The 17,287-nt window shown below is 56.2% G+C and overlaps 1 protein-coding gene across 8 annotated transcripts in view; it reads right to left on the bottom strand.

The window, feature by feature from the left end:
- Nucleotides 1–864: 864 nt before the first annotated feature.
- The window catches only part of PPP6R3 (protein phosphatase 6 regulatory subunit 3), a 97,326-nt gene continuing 80,903 nt past the window's right edge, over nt 865–17,287 (bottom strand). For 2 of the 8 annotated variants that reach the window (XM_040971032.1, XM_040971037.1), the window contains 9 exons: nt 12,475–12,572; nt 10,656–10,710; nt 9,989–10,119; nt 7,731–7,852; nt 6,706–6,859; nt 5,399–5,505; nt 4,309–4,459; nt 3,153–3,272; nt 865–1,451 (listed from right to left, as the gene is read on the bottom strand). In XM_040971032.1, the coding sequence (XP_040826966.1) occupies nt 1,400–1,451; nt 3,153–3,272; nt 4,309–4,459; nt 5,399–5,505; nt 6,706–6,859; nt 7,731–7,852; nt 9,989–10,119; nt 10,656–10,710; nt 12,475–12,572 (990 nt within the window). In that variant the 3' untranslated portion in view covers nt 865–1,399. Of the gene's footprint in view, nt 1,452–3,152; nt 3,273–3,511; nt 3,530–4,308; nt 4,460–5,398; nt 5,506–6,705; nt 6,860–7,730; nt 7,853–9,988; nt 10,120–10,655; nt 10,711–12,474; nt 12,573–17,287 lie in introns of all 8 variants that reach the window. The other 6 variants (XM_040971034.1, XM_040971039.1, XM_040971036.1 and 3 more) reach the window with 4 other exon arrangements.

Raw genomic sequence — 17,287 nt, 5'->3', positions numbered from 1 at the left:
TGACTGACCCTCCACCAGAAGGGAGGAACGGCGTATTGCTTCAGCTGTCAGAGACTGCGACGCGCTGCTACAGACATAGAAAATTATAAATTACACTGAATTAGTATCCATAATCACTATATATATACACACAAACCAGCTCTACAAAAATACACCGGCTTCGAATTTTTGAGTGAAAACCTCACGAGGGACGGTAGAACAGGTAACACACTCGGTGCCGGTCTGCACTGCCCGTCCAACCCTGGCCTTGGCATGGGGCCGGCCTGCACTGCCCGTCCCTGGCCTTGGCATGGGGCTGGCCGGCAGGCCTCCAGGGGCCGGTCTGCACTGCCCGTCCGACCCTGGCCTTGGAACGGGACCAGCCGGCACTGCTCCATCCGACCCTGGCCTTGGAATGGGACCAGCCGGCACTGCTCCGTCCAACCCTGGCCTTGGCATGGGGCCGGTCTGCACTGCCCGTCCCACCCTGGCCTTGGCACGGGGCTGTCCTGTGCTGCCCCGCCCGACCCTGGCCTCGGCATGGGGCCGGCCTGCGGGCTGCTCTGAAACCGTCTCCAGCGACCCTGGTGACAGGAGACTGTGGCAAGCAGGTGATGGGCAGAAGAGCTAGCAGAACAAAACAAAACCAAGAAAGCAAAGAAAGCCAACCACAAGCCCTGCACGCCCGCCGTCCCGGCGAGGAGACCAGAAAGCCAACCACAAGCCCTGCACGCCCGCCGTCCCGGCGAGGAGACCGAGCAGACACACGGCTGGCCAGCCACGTCCACCCAAACTAAGCCGCAGCAATAAATACCTCACCTCCAGCAACAGAATGACATTGTGATCCGTTTTAAACGAAACAGAAAACAATTACCAATCAAAAACTGGTTATAAAAAGAACACCAAATATTTCTTATTCCCAATCAGTCCTGTAAGTTAGAACAACCAAAATAACACTTTGAGGTGCTTCAATTCCAAGTCCGTGCCAGCCTGGAAGAAAAATGGATTCAGAATTTTGTACAAGGTGAAAAATGTATGAAAATTGCTAATACTTTGGTCACACTAATAATTGTCAAATAGTTATGCTTCCAAATACAATACATCTGTGTATTCACTTTTATAAAACTATTCTTACAGCCATTCTGACTATAGAGTACTACTATTATTACATGGGTGGCAAGATCTTATTTCACAGGCTACCCATCATTTAGAACAATACAATATAAACATACGCAAAAATTCTTGGTATTTGTCAATGTGCAACATTTTTACACGTCTCAGTTTCTCTGCAGTCTGAGTCTAGAGTGGAGGGACTGCTGGTCCTGGCCGCGCGCGGGTGCGTGCAGTGGCGCGGCGGGGCCTGGCGGCCTCTGGGACCCAGGATGCTGCAGCCTCAGTCAGCAACGGCGGAAGTCCCTTCTCATACTGGGCCATTCACGGACGCGTCCCCTGGCACGCTCGGCTGCTCGGGCCTGGGGGCGAGACACACAGCTGAGGCACTCACACCAAAGCCTGACCGACATGCTAAATCTGGCTTCGCTCCTACCAGCCCTGGTGTGCAGGTGAGGCACAGTGGCATGGGCTAGCACCCAGCAGGAGGCACTGTCCCTAAGCCCCCAGCAGGGGTGCTGTCCCTAAGCCCCCAGCAACCGAGGGCTAAGCCCTCCTTTAGCATTGCTTGCATGGTACACAGGGACTGGCATCCACGTAGAACTGTGCTTGAAACACAGGGTCTGCCAGGGGTTCAGGGCAAAGGTGGCATCAATGTGCAAGCTGGCTAGGCTCTATGGAGCGAGTGGCATGCAGGCATGTTGGCCCAGTGCCCGGCCCGCCTTCCCTGAGACCACCGGCAGGACATGGGGGGTTTTACTCAAGGCTTTACCTAGGCTCCAAGTGGGACGGTGCGAGCACCTGCTGCCCAGCCCTGAGGACCACCACCTAACACCCACCAGCCATGAAGCCAGTCCCACTCCACAAACACAGCAACTCCACATGCCGTGCCACTCAGCATACTCCTTCCCCCTCCAGCTGCTTCCTCCCAGGGGCCAAGGGTTCAGGCCTGCTGCCCTGACAGTGGGGATGGGACACGCCACTCAGGCAGGCCACTGGAAGCACAGTCCCATGCGTGCCCATCCCAGTACAGGTGTCCCTCCAACCCTCAGACCCCTGGCGTCAGCATAGGGTGGGTGTGCTCAACAGCCTTTGGGGTTTGCCTTTCGAAGCTTCATAATGCCACAGACATGGCACTTGGCTGTGCCAGGAAGGTAGGGACAATGAGGGACCCTCCGTGCGACCCCGCAGCCAGTGCCCAGAACAGACAGGGAGCAGGGCTGGGCCGGGGCCCCACAGGTCGCCTGCCTCTTCCTCCCATGCCCTCACTGTCTGAAAAGCCAGCCCTGCCCACAAGTTCAGTGTGAGTACTGCAGACATGGGTGGGTACATGGGATCACAGGTTTTAGAGTAGCAAGGGGGAGAGCGCCCCCTGCTGGTACCACTGGTTAGGATGCTGTGCAACGGGAGGCCAGGAGAGGGGACAACCCCTCTGTAACTGCTCCGAGGGCCCGGATTCCTCACACAAGGAGATATAGGAAATCAGAAAGCATTTTGGGAGTGCTGACCCGTCAGGGGGCACACTTGGTCCTCGGGCAGTGTGGGCTCTGGGGCCTCTCCTAGCCCTGCAGATGCCGGGCTCAGTCTGAGCAAAAGATGAGCAGAGACAGCAGCTGCACCAGGAGTGGGTGGGACTCTCACGCACGAGCAAGGTGAGCCACACCCAGCCACGTGGGAACTCCTCTGAGAACTGCATGGCTACTTCTGCTCAGGCGCCTCCAGGTAAGCCCTCACACGTGTCCTGCATGGGCAAGAAGGCCCAAGAGCTGCTGGCAGCTGGGTGACTTCCCAGACCCCGGGGTGGGTGGGAGCAGCTGAGACAATGCCAGCACCCGACACTGGACTCTACCACGCCGTCCTTGGCATCTGTGGTGAGCAGAAAGCTTTGCCGGCCAGGTTCTCAGCCTGGGTGCTCTGACTATGCATGATGGAGTCAACGCTGTGGAACCAGCGGGCTGCTGAAGACCGGTACCCGGACATGGCCGCCCCTGCCCCCCACCTCCCAGGAGGCGAGAGGCAAAGCTGGAGCCGGGCACCGGGGGAACCTGGGCACGGGCGGTTACCTGGGCTCGGAACTGCCACTGGGAGGCCGGGGGGCTGCGCGCTTGGCCCCCGCGGCCTCGGGGCTCTCCTCCACGTCCTTCCCAGCAGCATCTTGAGAGGTAGAGAGCTTTCCTTCCTCGCTGTAGGGAAAGAGCGAGACAAGCCGTCACACCCTGAGGAGCCGCGACTGGGTTCCGGGGGCGTCCCATGCACATGGTACTCAGGTCATGACGGCCACGGAAGCAAAGCCCTGGGACTGAGCATGCTCGGGGGGACACAGAGAGGAGTCACAATGGCCAGGGCCACCCGTGGGGACGCGGGGGGCAATGCCCCAGTGTGCTAGAGCCTGAGGAATGACGCCGCGAGCCACTGTACGTACCGACAGGATTTCAACACTCTGAGGCCAAGTGTGCAAAACAGAAAAAGAAATGGACAAGAGTTTGAGAACGCTGCTGGGAGGGAGCCGATGGGGAAGGAGGCCCACGGCCACGCAGCAGCCACGCTGCAGCCTCGGGGAGTGGCCAAGTCCACGCGACAAACAGGTGGTCACAGGACAATGCCCTAACTGGCTCCACCACGCGAGGCTTCTGCAGTTCTAAGGAGCCGAACCATTGGCCAAGCAAGGGCCGCGAGGAGTGGGCGGTGCGTCCCGGCCCTGGAGGGCTGAGGGAGGGGAGACGTGGGGGGCTCTCCACACAGCGCAGCACCTGTTCCGGCTCCGTGAGCTCGGCTGGCACCCCGGCATCCTCACTGACAGGAGCCACAGCCAAGCCTCCGTGCAGCCCCACCGAACTTCAGCTCTGACAGCCTGCTCACGGGATGGCTCAGCATGATGCTATGGAGGCTGGGCCAGGCTGCGCAACCAGAGATGACCCTGCGGCACTTGCGGTTCCCGCCACGAGCACAGGGCTGACTGGGAGCTGTGCCCACGCTGCTGTCCAGAATCTGACGCAAGGACTGTGCCGTACGCCACCTTCCCCGGGAAAGAACGAGGCTGGAACACACAGTGCTCCTGGGGCCCCGTGTGCAGAGACTGGAATCACCCGGGGGGAGTGACACTCCCACAGCTGTTACAAAGGCATCAACCTAACTTCTAGACACTCAACGGATTCGCTTAGATTCCACGGCTGGACGCTTCCTGCCCACCGACAGCCAGCAGGAGCCCGCCCCGGTTACCTCTTGAACACCGCAGTCTCCGTCTTGGCGTCCACGGTGAGGCTGAGCGTCTCCTTCATGCCGCCATTCATCACCGTCTCGGTGACCTTGTCCGTGCTGTCTGCATCCTCTTCTCCATCGGAGCTGGCTTCCATGGCCACACCGCCTGGTGCTGAGACAACCAGAGACCTATAGCCCCCATCCCGGACACACAACCCTCTCTCGCCTCTCTGCTGAGGCCAGAATCCTGTTGGCAGAGGCGTCCCAAGATCGCCCACTGGAGAGGGTGCGCAGCTCCCTGTATGAGAGTGCCAGCGAGTGCCTGCAGCCATCCTGGCGCCCAACAGCCTGGGCAGGGCAGGCAACCACCTTGCTCTGGCCTCCCCCACAAACTCCGCTCTCTCCCCTTGGTTTCCGGGTCCCCACTGGCCACAAGCTCGTGTTCTGAAGTCAGAGCGGCTTTTGCACTTCCCACTGTGATGCCCCACACAGACAGGTGGCTCTGGGGGACAGTGTCTGGGAAGAGCAACAGTGCGGCTCATGGGACAGCAGTTCCTCTCCTGGACCCCTGGGTCTGAGTCTCCCACTCATGTCTTCATTTCCCCAGGACTGACCTCTGGGACTCTGGGACCCCCTTCCTTCCTCTCCATGTACTCCCAACCTCCTATCACACCCCACCTGCTAACACTCTCGCCTTCAAAGGCCCCACATCTCTGGCTGAGGCAGTTCAGGGCCAACACAGGAGCACATGTGAGCCCTGCGGGCAGTCACAGCCCAGGGGCAGCTCGCACAGGCACCGAGGACCATCCCAGCAAGCTGAGGGGCCAGGCCCAGGCGGAGCTCCGCACAGTCCTGGTTCTCTACTCCCTGGCACAAGCCTCCTGTCTGGGGCTCAGCTTCCTGATGTGCCCAGTGACAGCTAACAGTGACCCCTTACTCTCAGAACCACCAACTAGCACGCGGTTAATCACACACACACACACACACACACACACACACACACACACACACACACACACACACACACGATGTGCTGTGCTCACATGCACAGCTGTCCCACGTGCCTTCCCAGCTCCTGGTGGCTCCGGCCCCGCCTGCTCGGCACACTCACCCTCCGGCTGTGCTGCCAGGGGAGACGCGCTGTGGGTGAGGGGGTCCATCGGCTCCGTGCTGGTTTCCATTTCCACCGGAGAATTACTCCGTAAGGAATCTTTTGTGCTTTCAGAAAAGAGACAGTCCGATGTCAGGAGCGGGGAACCAATGCCAGGGGCTGCTTCGGCGAGGCAGCAGCGTTCGAGCAAAGGGGCGCAGAGCCCGGGGACACAGGGGCCAGGGACACAGCCGACGGGCAGGCAACAATGCCAGCGGGGCTTGGCTAGAAATGCCCCTACTCTCCTACCCGCCCAAGCCAGCAAGCTCCAGGACCAGCCGCCTGAGCCATAGGCACATTCCTCAGGCAGCAACTGACCTACTCCCTGGGCTTCCCTCACTTCCCTTAAGTGGAACTGCCTGGGAGAACGCGCCTCTGTGAGGCTGCTGTGGACACGTGCTAGGAGGGGACACCACCTCCTGCACCTGCCCCGCTCCCGTGCTGTGCCAGTCATCAGCCAGTCCTCCTGAGATCTGAACACAGGGTAGCCAGGAACCAGATGCCAACAAACCAACAGCCCCCACAGAAACAAACAGGCAGTGCTGTGGTGCAGCGAGTTAAGCCGCTGCCACTGACAGTTCAAATTCAGGCTGTTCAACTTCTGATCTAGCCCTCTGCTAATGGCCTGAGAAAAACAGCGGAAGATGGCTCAAGTGGTGGGGCCCCTGCACCCAGCTTCAGCTCAGCCTGCCGCTGCAGCCATTTGGGGAGCGAGCCAGTGGACGAGGATCTATCCTTCTGTCCACAAATCTGCTTTTCCGGTAACAGTCAGTCAGTCTTAACACAAAAGAACCCCTCATTCTTGAGAAGCCCAGTGCTGCACACCTCGCGAGCAGCTCGGACCGCCTCCAGGCCATGCTCAGCTAACTGCTCAGTCACCGCCGGCTGCAAGCAGTCATTCAAGCAGGAGGGTGCACACTGCTCGTCCGTGGACAGACACCTTAGGGCCTCAGTTTCTGCTAAGGTGTTGCCGGCGCCATTAAGGACCAAGGCGAGCAGGTCAGAGTCCTGGATGCAGCAGCAGGGGAGGCCCACCAGGCACTGGCCTGCCACAGCAGGTCTGAGTCCCCCTAGACTTGAGAGCAGGGCAGCCGTGCAGGTCCTGTCCCTGCGTGTCCAGGCGCCACATGCTCTCAGCCCCTCCTGGAGTGGCACCTGGAGTGGCACCTGGGTGCTGCTTCTCTGGGGACGCAGAGCTGGGTCCCTGCCTCCCCCTGCCTAGGACCTGCACACACCCAGGACGGCGGATGACGACACACACTGCTCACCTGAGGGAGGGTGTGAACTCTGCGAACGACGCCCAGCCAGTGTCTTTCGTCGGCATGGGCTCCTCTGTGCTCCACACATCAGACCCCACCGAGTCCAAGGGGGTCCCATGGGTGGTCTCCATGGGGACATCGAAGTTGGCTGACCAGCTGGGTGCTGAAAGACAAATGTTACCGGAACCACTGCAGCAGCTTAAGACATTTCTCAGACACAGGCTGTCATGAACTGTGTGTGGGGCTGCCGGGGGCTGCATGGGAGCCAGGCGCCTATCACCCACCCACAGCCTCCTCCAACCCAGCTCTGCCCCGGTGCTGGCTGGCTCAGTCTGGCCCAGGGCACGCAGTGGGAGCCAGGGTTGCACTCGGCTCAGGGGTCACGAGGGCCTGATTGAGCCCCCCATGAGGTTTGACCTCTAGAACTGCGTGCTGGAGCTGTGATGCCAGCACATCACGTGAGAGCTGCGCAAGAGTCCCAGCCATTCAACTGCCCACACAGCTCCCCACTTGCGCTCCTGGGAAAGCAGCATAGTTGGTCTAAGTGCTCGGGACCCTTCCACCCAAGTGAGACCCCTGGATGGGGTCCTAGGCTCCTGGCTTTAGCCATTCACGGACTCAACCAACAGACGGCACACCACCACTCTGTAATGTACCTTCAAATAAATATATCAAATTTTAAATGAATGAATGAATGAATAAATAAATAAAAAGGCCTTTGGGATACAAGGAGCTGGTGTGGCTAAGAGAAGCTGCAGAATTAACTCGGGGGTCCTAGGCAACTGAGAAGCTGCGACGTTTTCTCGGGGAATGTAGGGGTTTCGGGCACTCACTGGGCAGGTGGCAGGGTGAGCTCCTAAGGCTGCCCCAAGCACCAGCGTGCCCAGTGGCTTTCTCCATGCCTGACCCTAAAGGCCCTCACAGCTGGCAGCTGGCCCCATCCACTCCAACAGGCTCTGCGGTAGAGGGGTGGCCACCAGCAAGACGCCTGCACCGACACCGTTCCGGGGAAGCCAGCCCAGGAAGCCACTCACGCTCGCTCAGGTCCACCTCCATCTTGTCCTCTGTGCCGGCACCGCCGGACTCGAACAGGTCCTGCTTGTCCCCATCTTCTTCCTCAGAGTCCGTGCTTTCCTCGCTGTCCGTGCTCCCCGAGCTAGGAGAAAGGAACACATTTAACGCTGCTCTGAACTCGCCACAGCTCACCCGACACAGAAATCCCACTGCACCGCACCTCCACTCCAGGGCACTGCCCACCGGCACCGCCCATGGGGCGTGAGAGCTGACCTGGCAGCCGTCCAGCAGTGCGCCATCCCCCAGGCCAGGAGGCGCTGGGACTTCCCTCAAGCTTACTTGAATCCCCATATCTGCTTTTCCCACTTACGGTGCACTTTAAAATTGCTATCCTTACTGGAGTAGATTCTTACCTCTGTCCAGAATTCCTTCATCAGACGTGATATGCAAACAAGCTTTAGGATGAGGACTAAGCTGCACTTGGTGGAACTTCTCTTCCTGCAGTGTGTGGGCGTGTGCAGGACGCAGGTGCCTAACCAGGTCAGACAGTTCTCTCGGGGGACTTCCACAGTCCCACTGCCCTCGTGTGACCCCTGGGCAGAGGACAGCTGCTGAGCCGGGCCTCTCCCCACGGCCCTGCCTTGGCCTCGTGCCTTGCCCGTCTTCCTGGGTCCCTCCCAGCACGGTCCCTACGGAAGGTGATCTTCTAGACCCTAGCATTTCTGTACTTAATATGAATCACTTTGTTACGAATCAAAAAATGCCTCAGGATTTGTATGTGTAAAAACCCAAACCCTTTTATTGATGTACTGATACGGCAGAGTTCTGGAGACACCTTGCATTCTCTGGTTTGTTTCCTAGCTGGAGGCCACCAGGGTCTTCCACAGCCCAGGCAGGGCCCAGACATGAAGAGAACCAGGGGGACTCGACCCAGCACTCACACGGGGTGCTGGCTTAATCTGACGAGATGCAGTCCCCGGTCTGTAAACGTCTGTCCAGGTGTCTTTCTCAGCAGTTTCATCTTCTCACTGTACAGATCTTACACAGCCTTGTCATGTTTATGTCATGTTTCCCCTACATGGCCAGCCATTCATCTCAACTGTGTACTGCAGAATGCACAGGAGCAGTGCCAGTGGCCTTGCACCACTTAACCTTGCTGATGCCACCGTAGCTTCTCTGGGCATGTTGGCAGAGGTCTTCCACCTACTAGCTCACGTCCCCACATGGGTGCCCATGCCAGAGCCAGGCCAGGCCAGAGCCAGGAGCCTCTTCTGTGTCTCCCACATGGATGCAGCCCCTAAGTTCTCATGTGTCTGGCGGGGGGTGGGGGGGGGGTTGATTCCTGAGAATTCTAATTTCATTTCATTTTGGTCAGCTAGTGAACGTGCTGGGACTCAGCCTGAATGTGGTCTGCCCTGAGGGGACTTTCCCACGGATGGCAGGGAAGGCTTGGGGACGCTGAGGTCCTGACCGCGCGTCACCACCTCAGCCTGTGCTGTGTGAGGAGTGCAGGGCCATCACCGGAATAGGGTCTCCGCTGCCCTACACCTGCGCTGTTGGTGCAGGATGGGCTATACTCTGCAGTCGTGTGCGGGCGTGGAGCCAGGCTGCCTCCAGATACCACTGGCAACGATCACTCTGGGAAATGGTGGAGTTCATGACGACGGGGTGTGGCCTCCTCCTGGGGATGCCCGCCTCCCACTGAATTGCCTTGCAGCGGAGGCAGCCATCTTGTGATGACAAGGCAAGAAGCCTGGCAAGGACCACTGGGTAGGAGGAGAGGAAGCAGCTGGGCGGGACCACCCTGCCACACTCTCCCATCAGCTCCAGAGCGAGGGTGGGCACCCCTGGCAGGTAGGCAGGCGCTACAGCTCCCTTGGGGTGTGAGGCCACACGCCAACACTGACTCCAGACAAGGGAGGCAAACATCAAGTTCACCTGTCATGCGATGCTCCTGTATTCTGGGATCGGACTCTGCAGGAGCACCTGCAGTCATGCAAGGTCACAGACTTGTGGGGTTAGTGACTGAAAACCAAGACCGCACCCAAGGCCACCAATGAGCACTCCTCGGGGCAGAACTTTCTGTCTCTAGCCAGAGGTCTGCTGCTGCTGGGGAGGGCACGAGTGCCCCCATCCACGCAGAGGCCACCAGCACCACACCTGTCATGACGGTGCCCGGACACCGGCAGACCGCGAGTGACCTGGCTCCGAGCCACAGCCGGCCCGGGTCAGTCAGCAGCACCGTCCTGGAGTCACACGGCAATGGCGACGCGCTCACCTGGACCGTCTCTGGGACTCCGGCGTGAAGGCGATGTGCTTCTCCTCCCAGATGTCCTCTTCGTCAGAGCCGCCATCGTCAAACTGCTGTATCCTCTCCTTGCAACACGCTTCAAACAGAGCAATGTTTCCCTAAACGAAAACAAGAAAAGCAAATTCAAAGTCAGGTTACTTTCTTCCAAAAGTTACCAATGCAAACTGCATTTTTTCTACTTGCTTTAAACCAAAACGGTGCCCATCACCTTCCCCACATGAAGTGTAAACTTCTCCCGCGGCTTCTGTGTGAAACTGGTCGCAGCTGGCCGCGGGCTCAGGCCGCCCCTGCGTGTGCTCCCTGCCACCTGGTCACGCACACTGGCCCCAGGGCGAATGAGCAGCCGCCCAGCAGTGCTGACCCTCAGCAGCCCCAATCTGGAGCCTCCAGCCTGATCCATCAGCGACCCCAGGGAGATCAAGAGTCACCCTTGGCAGAGTTGTACCCCAGCCGCCCCGTTTCTCTGGGGAGTCAGAGACCCTGGTTTTACAAGTTGGACGGACATCACCTCAGTGGGCGGGGACAGGGGAATCCTACACAGAGTGGACCAGTGCACACGGCACGCACTCCCGGCAGCAACAAAACCCACCCCACTCCTCACCTCTCACTCTGCACAGGAAAGAGCTATACTTACGCTCTCATTCGTATTGAGGGTAAAGTTGATGTCTGACACCCGATCGAAAGAAACACTACAAACAGAATGCAGGTTAGGAGTTGTTAGTGACTTTGAGCCCACAGAAAGGCGAGGATGACATTATCTAATTGGAAATGCTTACACCACCATGACCACCCCTTAACTAGAAACCGACACAACTTCCTGCGCCAAGGACGGCCACCAAGGAGCTCGCTCAGGGTGCAGGAGCTGGCTGGACTCAGACAGGCTCAGTGAGGGCCCTACAGGCAAACACTGGGGTCTGGCCCGGGGCTAAGAACATGCCAGCAGCCAGGAACTGAACTCAGCCCAATCCACGTGATCCGCTGCCCTGCCTGCCAGGGAGCCAGGGCCACAGCCAGGCAGGGAGCCAGCAGTTCTGAGAGAGGAGGGACGATGGTGCCTTGACTGGCATCTTAACCTAGTCAGCATCCACCACCAGCACGAGCTCACAGGCATTTTAATGGAATCCAGAAAAAAGGTTATTTGTAAACAACAACCAAGTTAAAATAGGAAAGCCATGTAAAAGCCTCACGAAGCCCTGGGCCCGGCATTTCTCCCCGGGATGCAGCCCTGACACCCCAAGCTGCGGCAGTTCCAATCCTGCAAGGACTTGCCGTGATCAGTCATCACCATGAGCAGCACACACACAAGTTGCCCCAAGGAAGCATCCAGACATGGAAATGCCAGGACACAAGTGGACTTCCTCTAGGTGAGGGCCCGGACTGGGCAGACACCTTCTGGCATGTTCTGCTCTCCCTAGAAGGCAGCGGACAGTCCTCCCTGCTGCTGACAGCGGGCAGTCCCATGGAGCAGCACGTACACTCTGGGCCAGGCAGAGTGTCCCATGAACTGGGACAGCTTCTCCATGCCATAAAAGCCTTCACTGGGGCCCGGTGCGGTGGCGCAAGTGGTTAAAGGTCCTCGCCTTGCACGCCCGGGATCCCATATGGGCGCCGGTTCTAATCCCGGCAGTCCCGCTTCCCATCCAGCTCCCTGCCTGTGGCCTGGGAAAGCAGTCGAGGACGGCCCAAAGCTTTGGGACCCTGCACCCGCGTGGGAGACCCGGAAGAGGCTCCTGGCTTCGGATCGGCATAGTATCGGCCCGTTGCGCTCACTTGGGGAGTGAATCATCGGACGGAAGATCTTCCTCTCTGTCTCTCCTCTCTGTATATCCGCCTTTCCAATGAAAAATAATAAAAATAAATCTTAAAAAAAAAAAAAAAAAAAAAAAAACCTTCACTGGTCATAGTCCCACAAACGACGGACAAGACATGGCTCCAAGGCTCCACAAGACACGGGGTGCTCATCATCACAAGTCTTTTCTAAGACTAATTCTCCAATCCTGAAACGCTGGCTGCCTCAGTCCCTCCTTCACCCCAAAAGCCAGTGACACCCATGTCCGCTCATCCTGCCTGTGACCCTCGGAAAGAACCACGTCTCAGGGGTCACCCTAGACCCCCACCCCGCGGGCAGAGCAACTCCTGCTGACCTGGCCCTGGCCAGCTGCCCAAGCAATGCCCAATGTCACTGTGCCACCGAGCAGTCGGGAAGAATGGGGTCAGACCCTGTCAGAAGCAGGAGGTGGATGGCAGAGTGCCTAGGGAAGGCTAAGGAAGGACCAGTTTCTTTCAAGGGGGTCAGGTTCCACATGCAGGCTCCCAGCCCAGCATAACCCAACCAGCCGATCCCAGGGAAGGAAGATCTACCTCGGGGCGGGGGATTCCCTAAGGGCCAGAGTCCCAAGTCTCATACAGAGCAGGTACATTCAACAGAGTTAGGGAAGAGGAGGAATACTCACTTGCCAATGTCATCTTGATCTGCAAACTTCTCATCGTTGAAGCCGAACTGGTCAATAAAATTGGACGTCATTTGTTGCATCTGATAATCAGAAAAGGCCTGGCACCCCAGGGCCAGTGACAGTGATACAATGACTCTAATGACATTCCACATACTATTTGCCCATTTGTCTCTCATACGCCATCTTATTTATCTAGCCATAGGGCTGTAAATGTTGGCGTGCTTTTAAAACAATACTTTCAGACACAATTTATGGAAGCAGGAAATGTTTGAAATTTGGCCGACAAATCACTCAAGTGCAGACATGCCTACAAGAAACAGTGAGTGACCGTGCTGCCCTTGGCTGGCGATTCTCCTTACGAAGAGGCTTGGACTAAGCCTTGTTTAAAGAGGTGGCCCAGGGTCACGTGAGAGTGTCACCTCTAGACCCAACAAGTGGTAGCCACCTGCCCTCCCTCCTTGCCACCCCATCCCCCACCCTCCTGAATCTACAGAGAAATAGCAACAGAGTAAAAATAACACCGTGACCATACAGACACTGCCTCTTCTTCAACACACGTGCAGTCTAGAAGCTGCTGAGAGCATGAGGCTGACAGGGCTAACCCTCCTCCCTTACAAAGGGGCGCCAAGTTTACTACTCAACTGAATCCCCATGAGCCGCTCCGGGCTGACCTGCACCCGGGACACCACAGGCTGACGCACGGGAGCGTTTTCATCAGCTCCATGAAAATGTGCATATTCTAAAACAGGTCTGAGAAAACAAATGAAATCTGCAAGTTCTTTCTCACACCTCACTTGACAATAAGGAGCATGAAGACAGCCATGGGCCACCTCGCACCCTGCCCACGATCAACGCAGGTCTGGGGGGGACGGTGGGAGTGGCAGGTGCTGTCTGAGCCTGAAGCCACCTGCTGGGAAGAAGGCAGCTTCACTGAGTTAAACCAGCTACCCCCGGCACATGACTGACCACAGCATGCAGATTCTGTGGCCGGCAGTGGTGGGAATGGCCCTACTCTCCTGACTCATGCTGGCAGCAGGGAATCATGGCATGGATAATCCAAATCACAGAACATGACAAAACAACCCTTATATTTGGCTTTGGAAGGTATCTTCTGTTGAATCTGGAAAATGCTATATGCAGCATGGCTGGATAGAGAACGCAAAGCTCACTGGCCGCATGCAAGATGGCCTGCCACAGGCCTCTCCCCTTCTCCCTTTGAGCTAATGCTCTCCTATCCAGAGAACCCCTGCAGGAGCCTAGGGAGGCGTGGGGCGAGCTCCGCTGCACCTGACACGGCAACCCTGGCACAGGGCACCAACACGGTCGTGCTGTGGGGGCACTGGCCCAGAGCAGAGGTACAGGCCCAGGTTCTGGGAAGCTGCACTGTGGCTGGGATGTTGAGAAACAAACAAACCAACAAACAAAAAACCATGCAGGCCAAACAGGAAGTACCCCACTCCCTGGAAAATGTGTGCTTGGCCCTCAGGGTACGTTGAAGAGCCAACAAGCAATGCAGCAGAGCAGGTGCCAGTGGGGCACGCACAGGGCCCATCCACAGGCACATCGGAAATGTGGCCGCACCAGGAAAAGGTGCTTGACTATTTTGATTCTTTCTCTTCAAAATATTTTTACTCTCCAGTAATCATATTATGATTTTTTTAGGGGAGACATAAAAGGGAAGAAATTCCCAACACTGTTGTTACAATTCAAAGCAGACCATAAGTACAGATAAGCATGTACAGAGAGACACGGCCGTTCATTCTGTCTGGTCACCCACCTAGGGGCAAGACACCCAAACCAGCAACACAAGCAGCTCCCTGTGATCCTACAGAGGGAAATCAAAGGGACACACTGCGGTCCTCAAGGCCCAACCGTTTTATGGCTTCTTGGACAATATAAAAGCTGGTCTTTCAGGGGCCTGGCACATATGGTATTCTAGTGGCTAAACCCTCGTCTTGCACACACTGGAATCCCATACGGGGTGCCAGTTCATGTCCAAGCTGTTCTACTTCTCTTTCAGTTTCCTGCATATGGCCTGGGAAAGCAGTCGAGGACAGCCCAAAGCCTTGGGACCCTGCACCCATGAGGGAGACACGGAGGAAAGTCCTGGCTCCTGGCTTCAGACCGGCTCAGCTCTGGCTGTTGTGGCTACTTGGGGAGTGAACCAGCAGATGGAAGATCTTTCTGTCTCCCCTTTTCTCTAAATATGACTTTGCAATAAAAACAAATCTTTAAAAAAAAAAAAAAAAAACCCTGGTCTTTCCACAGGTCAGAGGGCACAGGGTCAATATTGTTCCTGTATGCCTGGAACCAGAATACAGGAAGTGCCTCCAACATTGGAGGCCTCTCAACCTAGAGAACATGGCATGCCTGTGGCCACTCTAAAAAGTGCACTGTCCTTCCTCTCTATGTATCTGACTTTGTAATAAAAATAAATAAACAAACAGTGAGGAAGCGCACTGCTCAGCCCCGTGTCCCGAGCGGTCAGGGAGTGTGTGCCCCAGCAAGAAGGCAGCCCACACCCACCTAACACAAGCCAACCTCAGCATGCCAGCCACCTGGACGGCCCCACAAAGGAAGGGGTGCTGGGCGGGGTAGATCAGGCCGGCGCTCTGCAGCCAGTCGGAAGCCTGATTGCCCAGTCACAGCCTGCACAGAGAACTCACTCCTCCTGGTCTCTGCTGGGCAGAAGCAGGCTGGCAGGGCCCGGACACTGGCCACCACAGACAGCCCCGCCGTGCTAGGGTGAGCTCATGTTTGTCAAACCATCTGGCCACACGCCTACACTTGGGGGGACAGCATCAAGCTAAGGCCCAACTTCAAGAACCTGAACAAGCTGACAGCTGCAAAGTGATATTCTGAATTTTATGGAGACTAGAAGGGAACTCCTCAATGAACCTACACTCCATTTTTTCAACAGGCTATTGTTTTTTCTTCAAAATGTTCACTGGAAGCTTTCAATCAGAAAACAGTCCTTCCTGCTGGCAGAGGTCTATATTAAGTGGGCACTTGGTGGAGCTGTGTCCGTGTCCAGGGTGTGACAGGGCCTGCCTCTACATGCACATCCAGCGCACAGCCAAAGGGATCCAAAGAATTGAGAACTCTCCAGAACACTGAGGGTTCTGGAAGCAGGTGACAGAACAGGACTCCTCCTGACCAGTGGTTCAGTCTCTCAGGCCACCCGCACACTCAGCAGACGCCGAGGGCTTTGTCATTCCTGAAGCTTAACTTCAAATCACTCTGACAGTTTGCATGAAGCACCGTCACGCTTCATTCTAGGGGCAGAGCAATGCAGACTCCTGCAGCCCCAGGAGCTCCGGGGCAGAAGAGGCTGGCACACAGGGCTGACCTAAGCTCATTTGATGAATACAGTTCAGAATTGAAATCTGGAAGACTGGAGTGGAGTCCTGTGCACAAATCTGAGAAGTTTTGGAGAGAGAATGCAGTGAGACTAAATGAAAAGAATTATGAACTCTTAAAAATCTCGACCAAACTTCTCGAGGTATCGATGATCCCCAGGTGTTAGCTGTGGCTGCTCATGACGTTGGACATTATCCCAGGGGAAACGGGTGATTGAACAGCTCGGTGGGAAACAGCTGGTAATGAATCACATGCATCATGAAGACCAGCAGGTCCGCTACAACGCTCTGCTGGCTGTGCAGAAGCTCATGGTGCACAACTGCGAATATCTGGGCAAGCAACTTCAATCGGAGCAACCTCAGACTGCGGCTGCGCGGAGCTGAGTGCCACCCCCAGCCTTCCTGATCTTGGCCAAGCACCTGGAGCGGGGCCCTCACTGTTCAGAGTTGAGAAGAACTTTCATTTTGACTAGGAATTTCCTCCATTGTGAAGCTTTTCTTTGTGCTATTGAAAAAAAAGTGTTTGGTCTTTAAGTTGTGTAAAAGTAGTTGCTTTCTGTATCTAAAGAAAATCTTACTGTTATATATACTGCTTATAATGCCTGTATTTATTGTTCTTTGGAAATGAATAGAGTTATTAAAAGATTCTCACTCCAGAAAAAAAAAAAAAAAAAAAAAAAAAAACCAGCCAGCCAGGGCACAGGGCAGAAGGCTGCGAGGTGTGGCTCAGTAGCCCCCTGCCTGTAGGGGACTGGCTTCCATCAGGCAGCAGCAGGGTCAAGTCACTGGCAAACCTCAGGCTGAGGAGGAAAAGCCGAATGCTCCAGCGCCACAGCGTCAAACCCAAGCCGATCCTTGGCTAGACCAGCCTGCTGTGACAGGCATGCAGTCACAAGCCAGGGCTGGCCGGCCGCTACTTGCTTCGTCCTGGCCTGGCCAAGACTCCAAAGACAGAAAAGAAAGAAAGAAAACAAAACAAAACAAAAAAACTCTCACACCTTCAGGGCTGGCTGGGAAGGGGTCTCCACGCATTCTACCAGGTGCGAGATCGTGGTGCCAACCCCTGCACAGGACTAGCCAGCAACGTGCAAAAGGGCTTTCATTTGTAGTTAACAACCTTGATACCTAGTAGACACTGTCACTTCTCTAGGAATCAGCAATGAATGATAAATCATAGCATTTGCATTCTTTGACTACCACCAAGATGATAAGCTGTTGATAAGGAGAGAATTTGCAGGCAGGAGTAACAACGAATTACTTCCACTACCAGTTTGGAAATCACTAAACCAGAATTGTCCTGGTTTATTGGTGTAAGCCATTTGGTTCAAGGATACTTTTACTCTATTATTCTTACCCACAGATTTTCATGCAAAAACCCACCTAAATGGGAGACATGCCTGCTGGGTGGGAGGCTCCAGGGGACTCACTGCACTTGTCATGGCTGCAGGGACCAC

Source organism: Ochotona curzoniae, unplaced genomic scaffold (genome assembly GCF_017591425.1).
Source record: "Ochotona curzoniae isolate NIBS_2020 unplaced genomic scaffold, NIBS_Ocur_1.0 scaffold_4937, whole genome shotgun sequence".
In the NCBI taxonomy this organism is placed as follows: domain Eukaryota; kingdom Metazoa; phylum Chordata; class Mammalia; order Lagomorpha; family Ochotonidae; genus Ochotona; species Ochotona curzoniae.
This window is presented reverse-complemented; position numbering and strand designations above follow the sequence as displayed.